This window comes from Thermobia domestica, chromosome 7 (genome assembly GCF_964235325.1).
Source record: "Thermobia domestica chromosome 7, izTheDome1.hap1.1, whole genome shotgun sequence".
Taxonomy (NCBI): Eukaryota; Metazoa; Arthropoda; class Insecta; order Zygentoma; family Lepismatidae; genus Thermobia; species Thermobia domestica.
The window spans coordinates 152,156,728-152,174,569 of record NC_137460.1 but is presented as its reverse complement, the minus strand read 5'-3'; the positions used below and the strand labels follow the sequence as shown (position 1 = coordinate 152,174,569).

At 35.1% G+C, this 17,842-nt stretch overlaps 1 protein-coding gene across 3 annotated transcripts in view; it reads left to right on the top strand.

Annotated features, from left to right (window-relative positions):
- The window catches only part of LOC145690499 (band 3 anion transport protein-like), a 484,586-nt gene that overhangs the window by 404,965 nt on the left and 61,779 nt on the right, over positions 1 to 17,842 (top strand). For all 3 annotated transcript variants that reach the window (XM_081765430.1, XM_081765431.1, XM_081765432.1), the window contains 3 exons: positions 12,943 to 13,083; positions 13,998 to 14,198; positions 14,828 to 14,932. In XM_081765430.1, coding sequence (XP_081621556.1) covers positions 12,943 to 13,083; positions 13,998 to 14,198; positions 14,828 to 14,932 — 447 coding nt within the window. The remainder of the gene's footprint in view (positions 1 to 12,942; positions 13,084 to 13,997; positions 14,199 to 14,827; positions 14,933 to 17,842) is intronic.

The following is a 17,842-nucleotide window of genomic DNA, read 5'->3' as shown; positions in this document are numbered from 1 at the left end:
AGAATAATATGCGTAGGATATTCTCGAAGGTACAATTCTGATGGACTGTATTGTGGGATAGCTAGAAGGGAAATTCGTGCGACGTTGGAGTATAGGTGATCGTTGATGTGTGTCAAAATTAGAACCTCGAGATTCGCCAACATCGTGCTGAGTAATGGGTTCATTATGGATGTAGATGATGTGGTTGTAAGAATTACAACTTGTGGCAAGGCATCATCAGAGAACAGAAACAGTGACTAAAGCAAAACCGAGGGAGATGGATCACTGAACATTGAAGAGAGTTTTTTACAGGGAATCTTAGTGCTAATGCGGCAGAATTTACTTCAGAACTCAATTATCTGGAACCACCTGTTTCAACAATCAAAATCAGACGGGAACTACATAACCTCAACATCCACTGTCGGGTTGCAAGTTTGAAACCTTGAATCGCCACCAACGCGATGGTGCGAGAAAGATAGTACTGAGTGCATATAAAAACATGGATTGTTGATGTTTGGAAGGCCGTGATCTGGCCGGTGAGTCACCTTCTGCTTTCCAGCAATGGTCTGGATTTATGTGTGCCGGACTCCCAAAGACTAGTCCTACTTCCTACCGTTAAAAATGGCGACAGCGTTGTTTTGCTGCGGCTCTCAATTTCATGGTATCCCATTGGTCATATTATTGTACTCTCGAAGGACGAATTAGTAGCAGTGATCATGTGAATGTTTTAGGTTACCAAGTACATCCTATGGTACAGATGTTATTTCCTAAGAATGATACTGCCTTTCAAGATGACAGTACGTCAATAACACACAGCCAGATACGTTGAGGCATGGTTTGGGGAAAATCAAAATGAAATTCAGAGACCTCCCTTAGTCCGCTCATTTTTCCGGTTTGAACATAAAAAATCCGTGATCAGTTTTAGAGCAGCTAGTTTAGCTTAGATTTCATCCTTCTCCCTGACGTGAGTTTCATTGTATAAAGAATGGTCCATTAAGCAACTGGAAACTATTAACGAGCTATTTGTCTCAATTCCACTACGAATACAAACTGTACTACAGGTTAATGGTGGTCCAATACCGTACTACTCAAGAAGTTACAATGTCAACGTAATTTGTGGTTCCATCATTTTGATACTGACTGTTGATATACACACATGAGCCCAGGCTGAGGGCAACAAATTATCAGAGGCGGTCATGTTATTTTAAAAAAATGAAGTATGGTACGTTGTAAAAAGAGACTGTCCACAAAAGAGAGAAACTCAAAGGAGATCTATGCTGAAAACAATGTTAGCACCACAGCACGAGCAGGTTTTCTTGCTGTGACGCTACTGGCACTAGAAGGAGCTGAGGCTACTATTGTGCTGCCAAAATGTCTTGAGCCGTGGCAAAAATGCGAACTAAAGCTCACATCCTCACACATCCACGCGTTGGACCAATAAGGGTTCAGCTGTTGCTAAGCGAGAGAAAGCGAGTGGAATTCCTTCAGCCGATAGCAGCGCTTCCAACGGAGGACTAGGGATCAAGTCAATGTGGTATATTTATACTTATTGGCTGACACCATTAAACTTAAACGTTTTGTCTTTTGACAGTTCTTTGTGTTGTTTTTGCTTACATATAACTGAATACGAACAAATAAAGGGGTACTTTTTGTTTTCAACTAGACGTAGGGGACAACGTTTTTGAATGGCGCGGGCGGTAAAATATTAAATATAGTCCTGTTATACATAGTAGCTGTGTGTTTTCTTTGTTTTTTTCCTCCATTAATTATTCCTTGCATTTACTCTTACTTGATCAAGTTATTCCTGAGTGTTACCACTAAAATGTTGACTCATGGTTTTGTCATGTCTTTTTCGTTAAAACGCGTATCCTAAAGCGGGAGCAGGGAGGTTCAAAATTTATGCCATAATTAGAATATCTCAGGAGCTCTTGAAGTTAGGTAGATGAAACTCTATATACATTCCTTGTTGAAAATAAGTTGATATTTATCCAAGAATATTCAAACATCCTTTTTCTGAAGGAAGGGGACATTTTTCATATTTTTAAAGATTTAATTTCATATTCATAAATGACAAAAATGAGAAAACGATTGAACTGTTTATTTATTTATTTATTTATATTATCATTACACTTGTACTAAAATAAGTATCCAGAGGGGAAGAAGATTTAAATTTTTCATAAAGAATAACATCTGTTCCGTTTTAAGTAAATTTTTAAATATAGCACTAAGGTCGAGCTTGGATTCAGTCATTTTTTCGATTCAACTATGGATCCTGAGAGAGGAAAGGGATTCAAATATGCCTTTCAAATATTCTTCATAAAACTTTTCTCGTGCGAAAAACGGGTATTTCAGCTAGTATACAATAAAATACATCATCACTTAAGAGTTCAAAATTGAATGGCTTAATGGATTGTCGTCTGAGTGTAGAGAGAATGAGGGGAAGAAAAAATACTAGAAACAGGAGTTTGGTCGTTTGTTACTTACGTTGTAACGAAAGAAATTATGACTAGCACGAAGTGTGAGTAGCTTATTAACACAGAAGAGGAAACGCGAGAAAGGAGGAGGAAGTATGTTTTCACCAAAACAAGATTGCAGATAAACTTACAGAAATCAGAATATGGAAGTAGTGAGATGTAAAGACAAAGCAGAGAAATAGTGTGATGAAGCTGAAAGTAGCTGGATGAGAATTGAGAAAATAATAATAATAATAATAATAATAATAATAATAATAATAATAATAATAATAATAATAATAGGGAAACTTGACATATTTAAAGTGTTATATTTATCTAAGTAACCAAACACGTTTTTTCAATCGTAATGAATAAACAATTTGAAAAATGTGTTCATATAGAGACTATCTAATGTTGAGATAGCTGCTGAAAATTTCTAGATGTTGTAAATTTAATTGATTACATTTAAGTTACTTTGAAAAAGAAATGTAGCTATCAAACATGCAAAACTCAATAATGTTTCAAGGTCACTCGTAAAATAGAGAAATAATTTGTTTTTGTAAATTCTATAGAATTAGTATTTTTAATCAATTACCGTACTATTAATATTCATGTATTGTGACCAGTACTAGTGCTAAGGGTCTTTGAAAGAGTACGGTCTTTTTTGTTTCTGTATATGCGTGTTTAATCAGAAGTACATTGGAGAGTAATTGATCTGGTATGATCAGTAGATATACAACAAAAGTAAATAAAGTGAACAATATTAGCTTTGAAGCTCCATATTCAGTTTAATACTAAGCTTACGTGTGCAATACAATAACATTTTCTCTGAAGATGAATATAACCAAGAGAAAGCAAAATATATATATTCCTGTATAGACGTTCATCGAGCTCTATTTCCTGTAGCTTTTATTGTAATAGAACGGTAGTAAGAACATTTAGTATTAATTTGTGTGTTGATATGAACAATTAGTGTTTCTGTGCTGTTCTTCTGTCAGAATTATAAATGTTGCTGAATTGCTCTGTGGCAGTCCTTGTATCCTGAGGATGAGATAGACGCAGCTGGAAGAGGAACAACTACCACAGAAAGTAGAAAACAAGGGCAATGTGTAATTGAGTTAATAACTAGTATCGTTTGCATGTTGCTATTGTATTTATGCTTTTAAATCAATTTTTGCCTACACTCAGAACCTTCATAAATTCATGCTCCTGATTTCGTTTGCAGCTTATGTGAGCAAAATATGTACGTGCCTTATTTTTCAGTTTTAATTTCGTATGCATAGGGTGTAAAGGAAACGAGAGAAAACTTCGAAAGGACATTCTTCTCATGTAGAACTAAATTTCTGATTAATATGATTCGAAAAACTACGTTTCTTAGAAGCATGTTCACATGGCTTTTAAAACCTTATAGGAAGAAGTGGATATGTCAAGAAAGATTAAACTCCTTCCTCCCCCTCCCCCCCCCACACACAAAAGTAGAAAAAAATAAAATTCTCATCAAAATATTCGACGAAGAGGGACTATGGGAGCAATTCATATAATTAGGTTGAGGTATCTCGTTTTATCCTTCAGTTAAAGGATAAGATTCGTGTCAGAGCTGCCCAAACCTCTAAGGCTGGGTTCTATGAAGCAGTCACAACGAACATATTGTAGATATTTATATACTGATCGAATTTATAAATTGCGATGTTTAACGAATTGAGGCAATTCCATAATAAATGTTAACCTAGAGACTGGGAGGAACTAACTCCCTGTTTTCTAATATTTTTTCCTTCCTAAAATATTGCATGTATATTTTTTTTTTCACACACGTAGTTTATTATATACCCTTATCTTTCCAAAAGTTACAGCTCAGTATGTGCTCCAGTATTTTCTAGATACTGTATCAAACGAGCAGGTACATCTGCTGCGTCCTTCTTCAAGACCTCAGCAGGAACACCACTTGTGATCTCACTGATCTTATTCTTAAGTTCGCCAAGAGCTTGTGGTTTGCTGCGATACACTTCATCCTTAGTCCACCCCTATATAAAAAAGAATCGCATTTGGTGAGGTCTGGACTTCGCGCTGACCATTCTGTGGGACCGAGCGTCCTGCGAAGTGTTCATCATTCCATTGTCTTACAGGCAAGACATAATGAGGAGGTGCTCCATCTTGCATAAATAACAGTTCATGTGACTCGTCCCATTCAGAAATTGTGGGCCATATAACATTTTTTAACATTTCAAGGTATCTTTTAGCATTCATAGTGTGTCTCAACAGACAGGGTCCAATAATGCGAGAAGTTAATCCATACCACACTGTCACTTTCGGCTTGCCCGGCATCTTTTCAACGATCTCCTTGGGATCACCTGCCCAATACTGGTTAATATGACGATTAATGAACTCCATACATGAAACACAGCTTCATCACTCCACAGATTTTTTTTTCAAACAGGTATGGATGATTTTCATGCCATGCAAGTATCATTTTACAAAATTCAACTCGCCTATCGCAATCATCTGGATACAATTTTGGACATAATGAAGCTTCCATTTTCTATAATGTAACTCTTTGTGGAGAATTGCACGCACAGAATAACGTGTAATGTCACTCTTTCTCTTGCAGTCTGCCTTGTTGATATGGAAAGGTTTCTCTCGAACATCATCTTTACTGGGCTACCTTTTCCTCTGATACCGAAGTCGAGGACCTACCTGATCTCTTAATGTCCACGACACTTCTGGTAGTCATTAATTTTCTGTGATAATTTTTAATTGTTTTTGCATCCAGAACAGCTTGCCTCCCATGTTGACCCCTCCATTGGACCCTTGGAAATGAGTTACAGACTGCCACACTTCAAATCTTACTGCAATTTTGGCTCTCTCCTCAATGCTTAATCATCCTGGCAATTTTGTGGCTTCAAAGGAACAACAAAAGCTTCACAGAATCTGAAAAGAAATGAGGGGAAAATGGCATACTTTAGTCTATAAAACAAAATAACTTTCATTGTTATCTACACATAACATCAATAGAAATTTTCAATTCAAAAGAAAGAGCTACTTTCTGCTCTCCCTTTGCAACTATTATTGTATATAGGATTGTTAAATATAATTTTATTTAAGTATTTTTCATCATCAACAACAAAAGCTTCACAGAATCTGAAAAGAAATGGGGGAAAATGGCATACTTTAGTCTATAAAACAAAATAACTTTCATTGTTATCTACACATAACATCAATAGAAATTTTCAATTCAAAAGAAAGAGCTACTTTCCGCTCTCCCTTTGCAACTATTATTGTATATAGGATTGTTAAATATAATTTTATTTAAGTATTTTTCATCATCAACAACAAAAGCTTCACAGAATCTGAAAAGAAATGGGGGAAAATTGCATACTTTAGTCTATAAAACAAAATAACTTTCATTGTTATCTACACATAACATCAATAGAAATTTTCAATTCAAAAGAAAGAGCTACTTTCCGCTCTCCCTTTGCAACTATTATTGTATATAGGATTGTTAAATATAATTTTATTTAAGTATTTTTCATCGGTTTGCAGTGCCTATTCACCAAAATGTTTGGGTGTTAACAAATTCAATGAGAACGAACATTGGTCGTCACTGCATATTGAAGTTATTTGTTGCTTGGTTAGCTTGCAAAGTTAAGATTAACACAAATAATATTATTCAACAAAGAAAGAAATATCAAGCTCTTTTTTGGATATATATATATATATATATATATATATATATATATATATATATATATATATATATATATATATATATAATATGGATGGATGGATGTTAATCTTCTGAAATGTAACAAGTAAGATTTGTTTCCTTCCTCTGATCACGATCCGGTTTAAATTCGACATACGTTTCACGCATCTAGCTCTCAAGTAACATTTTGAGAGCAGTGTTTAGTACAGATTGAGATTTGTTCCATTTAGTGTGAAGCATCGTCTTCGAAAGGTTCTCTAGGATTTCTGTTACACCCTATATTTTTGACTGTACAAATGTGTATACAACATATATATTGCTAAGAATTCAACAATTGAACACTATTTGGAGTTAAACGTAAAACACTAACTGCAAACAGTTTTGCACATACTGTATGTCTTCTTTCAAATAGAGTGAGACCAAAGTAACTGTACTGCTGTCACTGCATTTAACTCAAAAAAACAACTTTCCTCTTATTTTGTGAGAATTGCTAGTTTAGTCACTTATCACATGCAGTTTTCTGAAATGCACGTAACGTAAATGCCTTAGATTAATTATTGATCTGACAAAAATCCCTAGAATTAACGGAATTTTCATTCTTGTTATTGATTGAAATTAAATACACGTCATATCAACACTAAAAATAATTGTAAATCACTATTTCTTCTGTTTGTGAGTAAATGCAATTCCTCCAATATTTCGGTTGAAAGTCATCCTTGATCACGAAGATAGAGTGAGCTTGTTTTAAAAGCTTTGGAAGGGGAGGCATTATCATTATCATTGGTATTCTATATCCTTGGCAAGTCATTCGCTGCAATGAAAATTTTAAAACTGTATTATAAAACTTATTGGCACCCAGATGAGCGCTATTTGATAAAATAGGTCATTAATCATTGTTTCCAACTATTGTGTAATTTTTGATGGGTAAATTATACTTTCCCAACCACTTCTTCGATTCTTTTTTTTTTTTTTTTTATTTATTTATTTAAAGAATGAAACTTGATTCGAAAACTATTTTGTACTGTGTAGAATCTTGACTTGTGCAAGATTATTATTTTATGTTACCCCCTGATAACATAAAAAAATCAATAATCTTTTTATCGGAAGTGTACGAAACAAAACCGGGATCATTATATTGTATATTTACGTAATTAAGTCATTGAGATATATCTAAACATTCGGAAATAAACCATATAATCTTTCAGAAGATAATCTAGGATTGTACAGCGGTGGACACTTCTAAATGGTACACCTTAGCCGTAAATCTCCATATGGCTGTACCATTTAGAAGTGTCCACCGCTGTACATTCTTGAAAATGTTAAATGAAAAAGGGGTTTTTAATCAATTTTTATCTCAACAAAAAATCAAAACTGAACTCTGACTAATCAAATTTAAATAACGTTTTTATATAATTGAAGTTCAAAGAGCGAATAATGTAAATAATAAGACCAGACTGGAAATCGATCTAAGAAAAGTCTGTAGCTGTTCGGGAGCAAACTAAATAGTGTAATAATTAGTACATTGGCATGGTAACAAGAGAGTTGGGTTCGATTCGCAGTCCAGTTCCATGCTGAACTTCATTGAATTCGCACGAATGTAGGATATAGGACGAGAAAAATTAGTTGTTTTGTCAATATATCATATTTGAGTTAGTGTGTGTGTTTTGCGTTCTTATGGAACACCGAGGTTATGAAGGACGGGATGTAGTATTAACGTGGGCATCGAACTAAGACCGGAGATTGAATCGGTACAGCCGCCGGGTGCACACAAACCATCATGCAAAAGCAACCTTCCCCACCATATTATCTCGCCTTCCAGAGAACTGGATCACAGGATCACGCCACCAGCCTCGGCTATCTACTATTGTTGGATACTACATTTCACAGAAAGGGAGAGTCACTACCTCGAAATACTTCAATCTCCTCCCATATTCTCATTCCACCAATTCTTCCATCCTCATCTACCAAACCAAAGCACTTGGTGTAACAGCCTGAGCCGCTCCAACGCCATCTGTCAGCGACTGGTTGAACTATGCAGCCTAGCGACGAGCACTTGGTCGACCTGTCACTTACCGGCGCGGCGTTTCGGGAGCTTTCTAGACTTAGTGACCGTCACGTCATTCATTCACGTGACTCCAGTTTACCTCACGGCGCTGGTGGACGCCGAAAATTGGGAAAGCACCGGCCGGGAATCGAACCCGGGAGCACGTGGACGTAAGTCCAACGCTGTAACCACTAGACTACGGTGTCTCATCCTCACAGTCTTCCTTAGCCTAACAGGCACAATCGTAGGACATTCAACTGAAAGATTTCATTTCATTTACATTTACATTTTACACAAAACTAAGCACGTTAGTTTGAAATATTGAACCGTGGGTTTTCTCGGGATATTTCGGTTTCCTCCCACTTCCTCGTTCAACCCACTCTTCCATCATCATTCACTTGCCTTAATCATCGTCTCTTTTAGCCTAAAGGGCATACACATGGGACGTTAAACTGAAATATTTAATTTCACTTTGAAATATTGAATAATCAGGAATTGCATCAAAAGCGCTCATCTGAATATCATCAATTTTTATAATATAGTTCAATTTTAAATTTTCATTGTTCACTTCCCTTCAAAAGCTTTAAAACACTTCATCCTATTTTCGTGTTCAGTGACCATTTTCAGCCGAAATATTGAAGAAATTGCATTTACTCACATACAGTGGATAAAATGAGATAGGATTGTTTTATATTTTTGCATTGTTAGTATGTAAACGAAAACATGATTGATAGTTATTTATTTAGCAATATTTAATCTCAATTGGTGGAATCCCTTCCATTGAATATTCTTTTAGAATAATATACGTACAGGTACAGTCGCAAACACGAGTTGGAAGCCACTTACACTTTTTTAAAGCTTATGAATGGAGACAGATCTTTGAGGACATATTTTGTATTCTGTAAGTTAAAAAGAACATCGAATTTTCCAAGTTCCAGTAAATTGTACCCATATGGACTTACTCATTTCTAAATTATCAAGAAAAGATGATGTGTAAATGGTTACCTTGTGTTGCTGGTGATTGTTTACAGTATGGGCAACATAAGTTATTGAGAAAATTGTTCAGATGGTGGATATCCAATGACTGGGTTAAAATAGTCAAATCAATTTTTATTGGAATGAAGTGAGAGTTGCAGTCTATTAATAAGTAATAATTATCCGAAAATATGAAACATAAGAAATTCTGAATAATTTACAAGTAATCATCTTTTACAGCATGCAACTTCATTACTTTTTAACTACGTTATTATATTTTAATTTTGTGGAGAATGTTTCATATCCCAAGTTCACTGATCTTTGATACTTGTTTGCTCATAGCAATGGGATAACTAAAAGTTCGCAGGCTTCTCTGCAGACAGCGTGGAGCGGGGCCCCTTCTTCGTTTCTATTGGAAAGACAATACGAAGCATTGGCCGATTATTGGGACCTTCAAGGAAAATTTACTGATATTACAATGATTTGTGAAGTTCATCACAATAGATCGGAAACTACCATTGCGCAGTTCTTCAAAATATCACATGAGTCGTTAAATTCCAAACTGACTATTGTCCATTTACAGCAAATACCGGAAAACTGAGGAAAACAGTATGATTTGTGTGTTTTGTAGAACTGGAAATGTAGGTACTTGATTGTGTGTTCATGTGAATCAATTGAACACATTCAAATATTTCCTCCATTTCTACAAAACATATCGATCGATCCTGCTTTTAGTTTTCCGGAATTTACTATAGATGAACAAAAGCCGGTTTGGAACTGAACGACTCAAACACAGAAAAAGTTTGTTTTTTGGTCATACAAATATGAAGAATATAAATATGCAATTTAAGAAAATACCGATACGTGCTAGATATGAAGGGTTATGGTGTAACAGTTCATGAATGCACATTTTTGCATAATTTCTGGTTATAACCTGCTTCTGCATGCAGATACTCGACATAGTTCCATACTGTATTTGATTGTAAAAAATCAAATTCATAAACGTAAACGTCATTCAGTGTAAGAAAGAAATAAACATAAAAAACGTATATCAGAATGTCAGATACAGTAGAAGTTTTAAATTTTTTAAAAAAAGTTTCTCGAAACCAACAAATGTTTCTTAAATTATTTTTCACTTAAGCAGCCCGAAATTTCTTCTGTAGCTGAGAAAAATTGTTAATGTAGTAGGGCTTTCACACGTTCAACATTTTTCAAATCCCCTTTGTTTTATGGTTAGAAATCTCTTCACCACACCGTCCAAGTCCAGTTCGTGACACGTTTCATTTTCAATTCTTGGCAATGCTAACGCACTTAACTTACACTGAGTCATAGTATTCCTTAAAAATGTTTTGATTAATTTCAGCTTTAAAATGGCCTCTCTGTAGTTGCTGATGTTACCGGTAAAGTTAAATACACCTGAAAGGAAGTACATAAGTCAGGCAGACAACTTGCTAGGCAGATGATTTCAACAAACCTATATTGTGCGAGATATTTCATTGATACATGTTCTTTTCTTTTAATTTCTGCACTCATAAGTATTTTAAAGTAGAATAGCTGCTGGAACAGTTCGTAAATCTAATCTATAATGTCAGTAATATTAATAATACTTAGTATTTTTCTTCAGGTGGTGCTGACATCCCCTACTAAATAGTTTCTTAAAATCTTTCACTTCACTCAATTCACTTTTTACAATTCGGGGGCCCCCTAATGTCTTCGGGACCCCTTCTATTGCGAGGTCGTTATTTACGCCCCTAGCTCGCGCACACTGATGTGCGAATCGGGATTCCACCTTAGAATCGTTTTGGCTTCGTAATTCAAGGTTAAAATTTGAGTATACTGAACCATATCACTAACTCAGTTGTAATGTTTTGAAGGATTTCGTCTCCTAAGACGTTAATTGTAAACTCACATTTAAAAATTCGAAATGCTCTAAAATTTTAAACTTTGTTCTCCTATGTTATCAGGAACATTTTAATAAAAGTACTTCTAAATCAGAGTGAACGTGATAATATTGATAATGTAAATGTTATAACCTCGCTCATAACACTTATTTCTGTCTTTCAAAGGCTTGATATCCTTGAAATTCCAATCACCTCCAGAGATGGCTTGTATTTCTTGTTGGCACTTATCTGGCAGCAGCCAAATGTTATTGCATACAGCACAAGCAAATGGATGTATGCATGTCTGCCAATATTATCCTTTTCTTGTGACATGCACAATATCACCAGTCCGCATTCTTATTTCTTTAAATTATTACCAAAGCTCGTTAACTGAAAACGTGGAACGCGGCAACTACGACTCTAGATAAAAATGGTAATGAACTTACTGTAGGAACATCGTATGTTCATAATACGCAGAATTACTCTTTTAAGTATTCATAATGTAGCTAATAAACGGAAATTTAGCACTTCTGGTCCCAAGCATTTCAAATAAAGGTTACCCAGCCTTCATTAATTTGTTTTTACTACTGATAGAAATAGTCAATTTTATTGAGATACTTGCATTTTTCAAGTGGCTTCTTACCTCTTACAAGGAACTCTAGGTATCTATCAGAGCCCGATTTTCATGAAACTTTTTATATAGAGAGAGTACCTCGGAAAACTAGCACAGCCAAAGTTGTAGCTGCAGAGTCCAAGACGTTGGGACACTAGGGCTCGAGAAAGATCAAAAGTGGAACGTCAGTACATTAAGGACATGGTGAGAAAATGCACGCTTTTCTTTAAAACTAATCAATGTAACGACACGAAATGAGCATACATGGGTACGAGATGGTCGATATGATATGTTAAAAGTTATAAAAAGAATATCCGTCATCTTGAAAGAGGCCATGTTGAAACTGGTGCGATTGGTGTAAATGAGAAGAGGCTCATGCGATGCATTAATCTGAACGTAAATAGCCACAAAAACTGTTGGTGAAGTCTGTTGTGGGATTACATTATTCCTGTGTTTCTGGTAGAGTGGTTAAGGCACAAGATCATCTTCACTAATCATCTTCTATAATGTTGATGAATTTTAGTCAGCTAATGTTATGAGAGTTAGTTAATAAAGATTTAGTATATTAAAAAAAAAAAAGTACCATTCGATTAGTTTTTCATAATACAGGACGTTTATATAAGGCACGGAATAAATTGATAATACGAGGAGGGCCTTTTCTGTGAATAGAAAATTATATTCATTAAGATAGAATAATATGTAAGAAACTTTAGAGGTAACAGCATTGTCTTGATCAGGTCACAACATTTGATTATTCTCGTGTGATGCTTAAAGTAAGAATCACTAACATTAAGAAAGAAAATATTAGGCCTCTTTAACTAACTATGCTCTTAGGAACTCTTTGAAAATATCTTAGCTATTGGCTGTAAATAATTTGTGTAACAAAATGGCTACTGTCGTCTTAGAAATTAAAAAAGTTCGATTTTCGTGCTTAAATCTGTGAAGATATGTACTAATTTCAATTGAGTATGTTAAATGAAGTATTTTTTTTATCTGAAAAAGCTTGATGACAGAAGCCTTATAACTAATTTTGATAGATGTTTTGCAATTAATTAAGTACATAAATCAAAATCAAGCTGGACAATGTTCGTTTTGTAGTTTTTACGGCTTAATATTTTGTTTATTAGCACTTCTTGTATCTTTGCTTTCCTTTGCTTTCATTTCAGCACGATTTTATAGTTTGTAAAACATTTGTAAAGCATAATATTACTTTAAATGAATTCATCACATTGTTGTTTGTGGCATGTCCTTACCAAAACAAGTGTTAGTTTTCTCAATACCAAACCTTTATTTTCCAGAATCTTTCTGATGATAAAAACAAGCCAAAGATTGTTCCATCCATAGCAAGTATTGATGGAAGCTATCTATTGAAGCCTCCTCCAAATAATCATGTGGATCACGTCGAGAATGACAAGAAGGCTGGAGAGAATCATGTAGGGGTAAATAATTCATTCAAGTTTCAAGAAGCTGTTTCGAACAATCAAATAGTAATTCATAATAGAGATAAAATCATTTAATGTAATTTAGGAACTCAGTTAAGAATAATAAAAATTAGGAACATAATTAACTCATGAATATACGTACTATGTAGAATAAGACTGAAATTATTTATTTTATAGAACTGGAATTATTTTACTACGAAGTTCGAGATTAGATATTGTATGTTGTTCAGTTTTGCTAACAGATAAGGTAATTTTTATATATAATAGCTGTATAGGATATGCAAAACAGTATACGAGTATTACGATTATATATATATATATATATATATATATATATATATATATATATATATATATATATATATATATATAATAGAGAGAAAGAGAGAGAGAGAGGGGGAAAAGGAAAAAGAAAAGGTTTGTAGAAGCCATGCAAGTAAAATTTAAAATTATCTTCTACGGTAGTAGTAGTTAAGGCAAATAACGAAGATTAAAACTATTGGTAACTTACGTAGGTTTCCAAAATGTTGTTGACATCAACAATTGTCCGCGGCGCTCTTTTATTACACCTAAATAGGTTACATCTGCTGTCAAGATTAATCAACAAACTGCCAAATATGTCAATATAACTTATGATAGTGATCAGTACTTAACATTCATAAGAATGTCTATAATTTAATCTTTGTCGTTTCTTCGGTCTCTTCTTTCCTGTTTGTGTATGCGCCATGTTGGAAATTCAAACTGGGGAGGAGTTTTGTAATTATGGCATTTATTGCATTGTATCAACCTGTTGATTTTGAAATTAGCATTAAGTTTGAAATAATATCTAAATTGCAAGGTAATGTAAAATATTTTTCGTAGTTGTCAGAATGAATTACAAAGAGAATATATTTTGATTTTAACTATTTTAGATTGATATTAAGGAAGAACTGACGTATGCTTCGTCATCTGAAGATCTGAAGAAATCGTCTCAGAAAGAAAGCATCTTGAGGCGGATTCCAGGAGGAGCTGAAGCCACTACTGTGTGTGTTGGTGCTGTTGAATTTTTAGAACAACCAACAATTGCGTTTGTAAGATTGGCAGAAGGTGTTCATATGCCAGGTATTACAGAAGTAAGTACAATTCTAAATTTTAATTTTGCTTTAAATATGCTACGTTACCTTCCGAAATTAATAGAAATATTCTCTGTTCATCTATATTATATACTGCTTTATATACAGTGTTATATAAATTTTCAGCTAAAAAATAGAAAGAAATTTTTTCAATATTTTTAGACAATAGTAAATGTGTAACAGTGTTGAATGGCAGAATTGACATTATGTTAATAGTAATTTCTACATTAGAATAAATGAGTGAGTGAGTCTGGATTTATTCTCTTATGTCCACAGATTACTTTAAAAATTCATATTGGTTGATTGTACACACTTAAAAAGCTTCAGCTAATATGAAAATTGTTAAGAAAAAGGTTGCTAATCATACTTAATTTTGATCTGATAACAGCAAGAAATTTTAGTTATAGCTAGAGTAAGTATTAGTATAACGCAAGAAATTGTTAGTTTTGTAGAAGTAGTAAGTATTTCAATGTTTTTATTCTATATTGTTTAAAGAATCAGATGTATTATAACACTTCTAATACTGTAATATTTTAAGATGAAACAGCACCTTAACGGTATTTAAACTTACCTGTTTGGTTTTAAATACAACAACGTATATATGATATTCTCCCTTTTTTTCCCTCTAGGTTCCTATACCAGTACGTTTCATGTTTATTCTCCTAGGACCAAGCAGCTTTGATTTGGATTACCATGAAATTGGTCGATCAATTTCAACTTTAATGTCAAACGCAGTAAGTTAATTTTACTTCTAATTCGCTCTTAAATATATATTCTAAACTGAATTCGTGAGAAGAGGGAGAAACTTTTGTATATTGAACGTTATTAGAAACTTATAGTACGTTTAAGTGTAGCGTTCCTTTTATTTCTTTACTGATACTGGTTGGAAAGATGAACTTCACTTGTGTTTTTGAATCTATGTAATTTGACTCTTTATTATTTATTTCCTAGGCTTCCTTTTACGTAATTTAGAGCATAACTGAGAAATCTGTTGGGAGCATGTCGGGAATTATGCCCTGTAGGGAATTCCTTATACATTAATTGCATCTGTGTGAAATATGCTTTTGTTAGTGGTGTATGCGTGACTTCCTTTACGCTGATAATGACCGACACTCTAAAGTTTCTAATTTTAGAAATAACGTGTGTTGTAATGTAGTTTTTTCTTGCTTTTGAACAGCTCTAGGTCTATTCATATGAACTTTTTTTTCTTTCTAATTTTGATGGGAGGAATCACCTCTTACAGACTGTCGGTAAGGACTGCCATTGAGAACTACCATCGGACATACTATTGAGGAATAATCACTGAAAAACTGGACCCCCGAGATGCCTGAACCGGTCTTCATTCGAGAGCGCATTCTGACAAGTAAAAGGTCCAAATGGATGAATCGAGTTGCGGGATGAGAGACAGCTGATCTGATAGAGCATGTGAAAATATGTGTATGCGCAAAGTTACAAACACAGTATATAGTACACATAGTTACAGTATGCGCAAAGCTGACTGCGAGAAGAAACTGAGGGGAGGGTTTCAAAGTTGGTGGGAGAAGGGCTATGCTGTGTTATAGAAATACATCAAATAAATTGTTGAAACGTAAAAGTAGTGAAAGATAGACAATGCAAAGGGTGGTAGTTTCACATACCAGCAGCAGAAGAATGGGAAGAGTAGATTACGAAACTCCACCGCCATCCTGAAATTCGCCATTTTGAAATCTGTGATACCTTTTGAAATGGAAAGATAGTCATGTGATATATCAGTTAGGGACAGCATGTTCTCAAAAAGTCAATTATGAACTTTAGTGATCATTATCTGGACTTTTTTGGAAGATTTAGGATCATCTTTATAGTTATTTACGAAAATCTAGGAGACTGATACTCGTATGTTGAAAGTTTGGATTATCATTAAAACAGATGTAAGTTAAACACATCTATAAGCCAAGAAAACTAACAATGAAATTTGATATCCATGTTGTATATTACTATACGGTGTATTATTATTTATGACATTACTTCCGATTTCCTTCATATTCGTAGTGCCGAAGAGAACTGTTCCGGTCTGAAAGAACCGCTTCCTCTTGTTTTCTTGTTTTTTGCTCTTTTGGTCGAAAACAATGTGGAGTTCATATAGCTACCTTTTGTTAAATGACATACTTACTAATCTAGACTATAACATAATAAAATCTGATAGATTGGAATGCAGTTATTACGTACTGAACGTAAAACATTATTTTTGTCACCATTTGCTATATTTTTCATTCAACTTTCTTTGTCCACCTTCGTAAGCAATAGCAACTTGGGACGAGCGTATCATGTGGTATCTGGATGAATGTGAAGTTAGTCGAATGTCCATTCGGAGGATACTTTCGACTAACAAGTGGCACCCATACAAACTCCAGCTTCACCAGCATCTAACAGAGGACAATTTAGACCGTCCGGTGTAGTTTGCAAAGTGACAAACAGCACAACTGGCAGATTTCCCCACCGTTCTGTGACGAGGCTAATTTTTATGTCAACGGAGAAGTAAATAAACAAAACCACCGCTACTGGAGTGACAATAACCCTCATTGGAGTGATACATCAGGGATGGTTGGTGGTCAGCAGATTATATGGTGTGGTATTTTTGGCGCAAGGGACATGGGCTCATTCTTCATCTACGACACTCTGAAAGCCAACCAATAAATACGGCTGGTGGACGAGGATAACCTGCCGTCAGTATTGTCGAAGGGCGATTCATATCCAACGTTCTTCCAGCAGAGTGGAGCCCCTCCCCATTACGGACTTGGCGTGCGGGAAGTACCTGGATCAACAGTTCTCTGGGAGGTGGAACAGGCGTCGAGGACCGGTGAAGTGACTCCCACGCTCTCCGGATCTCGACTTCTATTTGTGGGGCCACCGTCAGTTCATAGTATACTCCGTCAAGATTCGGAATTTACCACATCTCGTGCAGCGAATTGAGGATACATGCACTTCTGTGCGTCGAGAAAAAAAGACATTACTGGCTGTGCATCAGGAGTAGAAGAGGCGTGTGACCATTGTTGCACAAGATGGTTATGTCGAGCATGTGTTGTGATTGTATCCAAAGGATAAAACAGGCCATAATTCATCAACGGTTAGTGATATGACAAAATGGATAGCAGCATTGCATTCCTAATCAAAACACAATCCTAACGCTTGTACCGCATGACTAGCTTTCCATTCCCCCCCCCCCCCCAAAAAAAAAGGCGGATTTCAAGATGGCGGCGGAGGTTCGTGGTCTACTCTGCTCATTCTTGTTTTGCCAATATCTGAAACTACCACTATTTGCGTTGTCCATCTTTCACTATTTTTACAATTCAACAGTTTATTTGATGTTATTTCCATAACATAGCATAGCCTTTCTCCCACCAACTTTGACCCTTCCCCCTCAGTTCTTCTGGCTCTCAGCTGTTATAACTTTGCACATACACATATTTTCACATCCTCTATCAGGCACACTATGTCTCATCCCGCAACTCGATTCATCCATTTGAATCCTTTACTTGAGAGTGTCATAAGGGGTCGCATCCAGATCGGACGTACCAAAACCGGGATGTTCATAGACTCAACATTGGAAAAGCATTTGGCGCGCGAATTCTCATTGTAAACAGTGAAAAATAGAATTTTCAGCATTA